This window comes from Alligator mississippiensis, chromosome 8, assembly GCF_030867095.1.
Source record: "Alligator mississippiensis isolate rAllMis1 chromosome 8, rAllMis1, whole genome shotgun sequence".
NCBI classification, from domain to species: domain Eukaryota; kingdom Metazoa; phylum Chordata; order Crocodylia; family Alligatoridae; genus Alligator; species Alligator mississippiensis.
This window is the reverse complement of record NC_081831.1, coordinates 26,066,711-26,075,519: the sequence shown is the minus strand read 5'-3', so window position 1 is coordinate 26,075,519 and position 8,809 is coordinate 26,066,711. Positions and strand designations below refer to the sequence as shown.

The window sequence follows — 8,809 nt, the reverse complement described above, 5'->3', positions numbered from 1 at the left end:
CTCATGGAAACGGGGGAGTGAGGGAGGAAAGTAGTGAAGGCTTTTTAGCCCCATTTTTAAGACAAATGTGGGGTTGGAAAGAGAACCTAATTTTCAAATGCCTTTGCCCCTACTGACCCCTTCCTTCTCAGGAGAGACTCTCGGCTGTTCTCTGAGATAGCAATGTCCTTCTCCAACCTGGCCACACTGGCTGCCCCAGGTCACCAAGGGAGGTTGTGGCCATGATAGGATAAAACCCAGGCTTACAGGATGGCCAGGCCTACAGAGAGCCCTGGCCCATCCCCCAGGGCCCTTCCCAGAGCCTTTCAGAGCTTTCAGAGCTTCTAAGAGAATATTCTTTTGCCAAATGCTTTCCTCAGGGCAATTTTCATTTCTTTGTTCCTCAGGGTAAAGATCATGGGGCTCAGGAATGGTGTGAGAATGGTGTAGGGCACAGACATCAGTGTGTCCTCCTCCATTGAACCACGTGGGCTAGGCTTGAGGTAGATAATGGAGGCAAAGCCAAAGTGCATGACCACCACAGTGAGGTGGGCAGCGCAGGTGGAGAAGGCTTTCTCCCTTTTTCCACTGGCTGATGGCAGCTGCACGATGGTACCCAAGATGAGCAAGTATGTCAGTACTATGAGCAGGAAGCTTCCCGACAAGCCCAGCATGGAGATCATGGAGACGGCAACCTCAATGGTGCTGCTATCTATGCAGGCCAAGCTGAGAACAGGCCTCATGTGGCAAAAGAAGTGGTTAATAATGTTAGACCTGCAGAAGGGAGACTGAAATATCAGTGTTGTCTCCACCAAGGACACTAAGAACCCACTGATCCAAGACCCAACCACCAGCTTAACGAAAACATGCAGGCTCATGAGCCTCCCATAGCGCAAGGGGTGACATATTGCCAGATACCGGTCATAGCCCATGACTATTAAAATGGCACAGTTTGTGCTCCCTAGTCCAAGAAAGAAGAACATCTGTGCAACACATCCTGTGAGCGAGATGATTCTGCCCTCTGACACCAGGTCCACTAGTGCCTTAGGGATAATAACAAAGGTATAACAGGTCTCGGAGAAGGACAAAGCCCCCAGATAAAGGTACATTGGGGTGTGCAGGTGCCTGTCAGTCCAGATCACAGCCATTATGGCCAGATTTCCAGCCAGGGTCATGAGGTACATGAAGAGGAACACCACAAACAGCACTCCCTGCAGGTCTGGAAAAGCAGAAAACCCAACCAACACAAATTCAGTCACCTGGGTCTGGTTTTCCCTCATTGGTATGAGGTGTTGGACCTGTAAAAACAAAGGCACTTGGTCTGTCATCCTCACTAGGGCCCTGCCATCCATCAGCTCCACGTTGGGAATGATGTGCCTACATGTCCTCTCCATGCCTGCGGGGACAGCCCAAGTCCCAGAGCCCAGGACTCCCTCCTCCAGACACTGCTAGGATCTGCACAAAGGCATCCCAATGCCTTCAGCTCAGTCTCCTGCCTTGGTTCTCTCCTGTCCATCAGCCTGTCCCTTCCTCTGAAATTCAAGCCTCTCCCCACCTCAAAGCCAACCCTTGTCCCCGCCCAAACTCACTCTTCCCCTCCCCACACCACCTTTCCAGGGTATCCCAGGAAGGGGGACTCTGGGCAGCTCCTTCCTCCCACGACCAAGCAGCACAAGATGGGACATGCAGCCCTGGGGATGCTTGGGTCACTCCCATAGGCCATCAGTCACTGAGCTCAGCAGCTCAGTACTTCTCAGCTATGTCCAGGACCCAGTGTGCTTGAGGGACCAGAGCAGCCCCTCAAACCCCAGCACACAAGTACCTGGGAGGAGTGAGCCAAATATAGACCCATGCTGAATTACCTGGGCCCCTGCCCATAATGATCCCACCCCCACAGACATCCCTGTAAGGTCCTGGGCAAAACCATAGCTATATAAGGCCAACCCCAGACACAGTGACCACAGAAAATAGGAGGATGGGGTAGGGGATCCACAGCCCTGTGAGCACCCAGGGAAGGGGGACCATGCGGACAGCAGGACAGGGCACAGAGACAGTTTTGCATTGTCATCAGTGGCCTTCTGCCCTGAGCTGTGGGGCAGAGAGAGGCATCACTGCTGCACAGCCCCTGCAGCCCCTGCCTCTGGGTCAGGGAGGGACAGAAGGAGGAGACCCAGTCACCAGCTGTGACCCTTGTCATCTTTAGGACAAGATGTCAAGCTTGCTGTGGCAGGAAAGTCTCATGGGGTGGAATAAAGTGGATTAAGGACACCAGGCTTTGGCCAGAGGTAACCATTTAGGTGCTTGGTGCTAAGAGCCTAGTGGAGGCATCTGACACCTCAGGATATTTCAGTGTCAGGACTCTCCACAGAGGTCCTGCCTGACCAACCTCATCTCCTTCTCCGACTAGGTAATGCATTGCCTGGACAAGGAAGAAGAGGTTGATGTCATATACCTGGATTTCAGAAAAGCCTTTGACTTAGTCTCCCATGATGTCCTTATGGTTAAGCTGGGGAGCTGTGGCCTCGACCATCTTGCAGTCCGATGGCTGGGGTACTGGCTCTGTGATCAGACCCAAAAAGTACTAGTTGATGGGAGAGAATCAACATGGCACGAGGTGACCAGTGGTATCCCTCAGGGCTCAGTACTCAGGCTAGTACTCTTCAACATCTTCATTAATGATCTGGATTCAGGAACCAGATGTGGACTGGCAAAGTTCACGGACAACACTAAACTATTGGGGAAGGTGGTCACACTGGAAGACAGGCTGGAGATACAGGCTGACCTGGACATGCTCACAAGGTGGGTGGACCAAAACCTGATGGCCTTCCATGTAGAGAAGTGCAGGGTGCTCCACCTTGGGAGGAAGAACCAGCAGCTTACTTATAGGCTCGGCAGTGCTATGCTTGCTAGCACCATGACCAAAAGAGATTTGGGGGTCTTGATTGACCACAAAATGAACATGAGCCACCAATGTGATGCCATGGCGGGCAAAGCAAACCAAACACTGGCATGCATCCACCAATGTCATCCTCCCACTCTACTTGGCCTTAGTGAGGCCACAGCTAGAGTACTGCATCCAGTTTTGGGCCCCCCACTTCAGGAGGAACATGGATAATCTTGAGAGAGTCCAAAGGAGAGCCACCCACATGATCAAAGGCCAAGAGAGCAAGCCTTACAAGGAAAGGCTGAGGAACATGGGACTCTTCAGCCTGGAGAAGAGAAGGCTCAGGGTGGACAAGTATATAAGCGGGGGTACATCAGGACCTGGGAGAACAGTTGTTCATCAGGGCCCCGCAAGGGTACAAGGTCTAATGGCCACAAACTCCTGGAAGGCCAATTTAGACTAGACATAAGGAAAAACTTCTTTATAGTCCAAGAGTCAAGGGTCTGGAACAGACTCCCCACAGAGATGGTTCAAGCACCTACTCTGGATTCATTCAAAAGACATTTGGATGTTTATCTTGCTGGGGTCATTTGATCCCAGCAGCCTTCCTGCCTATGGCGGAGAGGCTGGACTTGATGATCTCACAAGGTCCCTTCCAACCCCTAATGTCTATGAGGTTGTGAGAGGCCTGAGCAATTTGATCCATTTGGCCTCTGGCAGGGGAGGGAACTGGAGCATGCAAAGTCGCTCTGGTTCTGGTGAACAAGTAGCATCACAGCTAGACCAGCCTTACTAACAGGTGCCAGATATGTTTCTATATTGATGAGGAACACAGAGCCAAGAAAAAAGCCACCCCTCCAAAGCTGGTAACACTGTCCATGATCAAACAGGGAGGCTGCTCACTAAACAGGGTATTTTGAAAAGCCTGCCTCCACTCTGCTCTGCCATGTACTCCATGTGTCCTTGGGTGAGTCATGCCAGGCTGAATCCTATAGCACTCTCTGCATCACAGGTCAGTTTTCCAGCCATTTCAGACACTCTTCTTAGCACGCTTGCACAGTTTGTGATCCTATTGCCTTCTCTGATCTGTGTAGAATGGACATGTAAGTGTACACGCAAGGACAGAGCATGTGCAGTGCCCAGCAGATCTGTGGCTTTCTCTGCACAGCCAGTGTATGGGATAAGTAAAAAAACTGAAGTGTGACAAAGTCCCATGACTAGTGGTTGCTGGATGTAGGAGGGTCCTCACATGCCTCACCATCCATATATGTGATTTTACACAGATAGCAGACAACTGAGGTTGTAGGTCAGTGGTTCTCAACTCTTTTGGGGCTCAAGGCACCTCTTATTATGAATTCATAGTTGGTAGGGTCGGAAGGGACCTGAGCAGATGATCAAGTCCGGCCCCCTGCCACGGCAGGAAAGAGTACTGGGATCAAAAGACCCCAGCAAGGTGTTCATCCAGCCTCCTCTTAAAGACCCCCAGGGTAGGAGCCAGCACCACTTCTCCTGGAAGTTGGCTCCAGATCCTAGCCACCCTGACAGTGAAGTAGCGCCTCCTGATGTCTAGTCTGAACCTACCCTCTGCCAGCTTGTGACCATTATTTCTAGTCACTCCTGGGAGTGCTGGGGGGAACAGGGACTCCCCCAATGCCTGCTGGTCCCCCCTGACTAGTTTGTAACAGGCCACTAGATCCCCCCTCAGCCTTCTCTTGTGGAGGCTGAACAGGTTCAGGTCCCTTAGCCTCTCATCGTATGGCCTGCCTTGCTGGCCCCTGATCATGCGGGTGGCCCTCCTCTGGACCCTCTCCATGTTGTCCACATCCCTCCTGAAGTGCGGCGCCCAGACCTGGACACAGTACTCCAACTGCGGCCTGACCAGTGTCGCATAGAGGGGGAGGACCACCTCCTTGGACCTGCTTGAGATGCATCTGTGGATGTATGACAAGGTACGGTTAGCCTTCCTGACCACGTCCCCACAATAACAATTCCAAGATCCTTTTCTGCCTCTGCACTGATGAGAAGGGAGTTCCCCAGCCTGTAGGTATGCTGCTGGTTCTTCTCCACCATGTGCAGTACCCTGCACTTGTCAGTGTGAAATCCATCCTGTTCTCATCTGCCCACATCTGTAACCTGTCCAGCTCTGATTGCAGCCTATGCCTCCCTTCTGGCATGCCCACTTCCCCCCACAACTTAGTGTTGTCTGCGAATTTGAATGGGGTGCTTTTTACCCCCTCGTCCAAGTTGCTGATGAAGATGTTGAACAGTGCGGGCTCAAGGACCAAGCCCTGGGGGACCCCACTGCCCACATCCCTCCAGGTCAAATAAGACCTGTCCACCACCACTCTCTGGGTGCGGCCCTCCAGCCAGTTAGTGACCCATCTGACTGTGTAAGTGTCAATGCCACAGTCCTCTAGTTTTCTAATGAGAATGGGGTGAGAGACAGTGTTGAAGGCCTTCCTGAAGTCCAGGAAGACTATGTCCACTGCTACCCCTGCATCTAAGGATTTTGTGACCTGGTCATAGAAGGCCACCAGGTTGGTCTGACAGGACCTGCCTCTAATGAACCCGTGTTGGTCGCCCCTAAGCATAACCTCCCCTGCTGGCCCCTCGTGGACATGCGCCAGGGTAATTCTCTCAAAAAGCTTACCCAGGATCAAGGTAAGACTAACTGGCCTATAGTTTCCTGGGTCCTCCTTCCTTCCTTTTTTGAAAATGGGAACCACATTGGTCCTTTTCCAGTCCTCCAGCACCACACCAGAGTACCACGAGTGCTCATAAAGCCATGCAAGGGGTCCCGCAATGACCTCTGCTAATTCCCTCAGCACTCTGGGGTGGAGATTGTCAGGACCAGCTGATTTAAATACATCCAGTCCCTCCAGAAGTTCCCTGACTAGGTCCTCACTGACCCTAGGCCTGGGTGTGCCTCCCCTGGGACCTACGGGGGTCCTGGGGGGGGGGGGGGGGGCAGCAGGGGTGACCTGGTCCCTGCTCAGAAAAATGGAGTCAAAGAAATTGTTAAATAGGTTAGATTTGTTGTCTGGTGTGACAACCAGATTTCCTAGCATGTCTTGCAGTGGCCCCACGTTACCCAGTACCTTCTTTTTACCCCCATGTATTTAAAAAATTACTTTTTGTTGTCCTTGATCCGGATAGCTAGTCCCAGTTCCATCTCCACCTTGGCCTTCCTGACCGTCCCCCTACAGCCCCGAGCAACTGAGGTATAGTCCTCCCTGGTGATGGCCACTCCCTTCCATTGGGTGTACGCCTCCTTTTTAGCTAGGAGACATTCCCGTATGCTTTTGATGAGCCATGGGGGCTTTTGTGCCCTCTTGCCCCCTTTGATCCATGTTGGGATTACCTCCCTTTGGGCTTGGAGGATCGTCTCCTTAAGGAATGACCACTCTTCTTGAACACCTGACTCCTCTCCCCTCTGAGACCTCAGTACCTCCCTGACTATTCTCCTTACCTCATTGAAGTCTGCCCTCCTGAAGTCCAGGGCTGCTGCCTTGCTGCAGGCCTTTGCCACCTTGCACTGGATGGTGAACTCCAGCAGGTGATGATCACTGTCACCCGGGTGGTCAAGCACCCACAGACCCCTCACCAGGTCATTGCCCATGGCCGGGACCAGGTCCAACAAGGCGTCTCCCCTGGTGGGGCTGTGTACCTCCTGGGTTAGATGGAGGTCCTGTATCTTGGCTAGGAACCTATGTGAGCGGTCAGACCTGGCTGACTGCTCTTCCAAGCAGATGTCTGAAAAGTTCAGGTCACCCATGATGACCACTTCCTTTGACCTAACTACATCCGTGAGCTGACTTAAGAATTCCCGGCCTAGCTCTTCCCCTTGGTTGGGTGGTCTGTAGTAGACCCCCACCATTAAGTCCCTTTCCCCTCGACTTCCTTGTATTCTAACCCAGAGCACTTCAGTGTGCCCCTCCTCTGTCCCCGTGCTACTTGTTGAGGATGTGTATTTCTCATTGACATAGAACGCCACACCCCCACCTTTCCTCCCTGTCCTATCCCTTCTGTACAGCCTATAGCCCTTGGTATTCACTGGCCAGTCATGCATTGGGTCCCACCAATTGAGTGACACCAACTTCAACAACTAATTTTTATGTTACAGAGCTTACTAGGCCTGTGCAAGTAGGCAGCTATTCAATCTGGCTTCGGATCCAGCCACTTCGGATGCCAGAAATCTGATCTGGAGCTCCGGACCGGGGTTCCCACTTCGATTTGGCTGAAGCAGCTCTGAAGCTTCAGAGCTGCCTCCGAGATCCGGCCATAGGGTATAATGGGGAATCAATGAAATGTCTATAACTTTGTTGTTTTTTGTCTTATTTGGATGAAAGTTGTAGGGTTGGTAGCCTCTGCTGAGAGGATGAAGCCTGCTATGTTTCATGAAGATTGGTGCAGGGCCTTGTGGGGAACTGTACCCCAAATTCTTGAAAGAAAACTCATGTCACGTATATGCATTATACCACAGGGGGATGAAAACTGCAGGGATGGTAGCCCCTGATGAGGCCACAAGTCCTGCCAAGTTTCAAGAATGTCAGTGCAGGGGTTTGGGGGAAACGGCACCCCAGATTCTTGAAAGCAAAACTTATATCACGTGTATGTGTTACACCACAGTGGGGTGAAAACTGCAGGGTTGGTAGCCCCTGGTGAGACCACAAAGCCTGACAAGTTTCAAGGAGATAGGTATAGGGGTTTGGGGGAACTGCACCTCAAGCTGTGGACAAGCAAAACTAATGACATGGGTGACTGTGTGTTAAAGCGCAGCAGGCTGAAAGCTGCAGGGATGGTGGCCTATGACTGGATCTCTGAAGCGGCTCTGAAGCTTTTCCGAAGTGCTTTGGAAGGTCCGAACCTCTTTGGAAAGCCTAACAAAGCCAGTGCTTTAATCCATATATGCTGCTTCGGATGCTGAAGTGTCCGAAGGTTCTCCGGCTCCGAAGCATGGTCCGAAGCCTTGCACAGCCCTAGAGCTCACCTCCTTCCAGAGGGGCTGGGAAATGAGGGTCAGAGATCATACAGGATGGGAGAAAATTATCCACGTAGCTTATCTTCTTATCTCCTCACATCTCACAGGATCTTCAAAGGATGTGGCAGCACCCCAGGGTGCCCCACACCCTAGTTGAGAAACAAAGTTCTCGGTCCTTTCCACTCGGAGTGGATTGGGCCCTGTGTTTCTCTCATTTGCAGCCCAAGACTCTCCCACCATGCCACAGCTCTGGCATTAGCCAGACCCTTCTCCCGAACTCCCTATAAGGAGTCAAACCACTTATATGATTGTTCAGAGCCACTTAGGCACAGAGAGGGCTATAGAATCCCCACTTTGTCTCCTTGGGCCATCCTTTTCACCTGTTGCTGTGTAAATCGACTCAGGCATCAGTGTAATCCAATTCCACCCTGCTCAGGTTTGGGAAACACTGCTAATGCAATAGACAGAGAGAGAATCCCACTCCTCCTTGCTGCCTTTTTGGACACAGCCTTACAGGTCACAGGAGCATCTGCTACAAATGTAGATGCAAGATTCAGCTACTTCAGTGGGGTGGAATAGAATTTCTTCAAGGTGCCTAAGTCCACATAGACATCCTGTAGTGGAAGAGTGTCTGACTTCAGAAATGTTAACAATAGCCTCAAGGAGGGAATGCAAGGGCAGTACACAGAGGAAGGTGAAGTGCCCAGGTGCTGTGGTAAGGGGCACTGGGGTGCATGTGGAAAGCAGGCAGATGGCTCCACCCCACATTTCTGCACACAGGGCACTAACACAGTCCTCACTCATGACCCCAGCCAAACCCTAAGGAACTGGAAAGGAATAGGAGCAGAGAACAATGTATTTCTCTCAGAACCAGAGCTGGGAATATGATCATAGACCCCAATCCCTCAGCCCCAAAGAGATCTCCCTGACCATTAGGAGTGAGCATGAGCAGAGCGGCTATTGTG

At 51.8% G+C, this 8,809-nt stretch overlaps 1 protein-coding gene across 1 annotated transcript; it reads right to left on the bottom strand.

The window, feature by feature from the left end:
• Positions 1-323: 323 nt before the first annotated feature.
• LOC102570963 (olfactory receptor 10X1) lies at positions 324-1,259 on the bottom strand. Its single transcript, XM_006271878.3, has one exon. The coding sequence runs from the start codon at positions 1,257-1,259 to the stop codon at positions 324-326; it is 936 nt and encodes a 311-aa protein (XP_006271940.3).
• Positions 1,260-8,809: the final 7,550 nt, after the last annotated feature.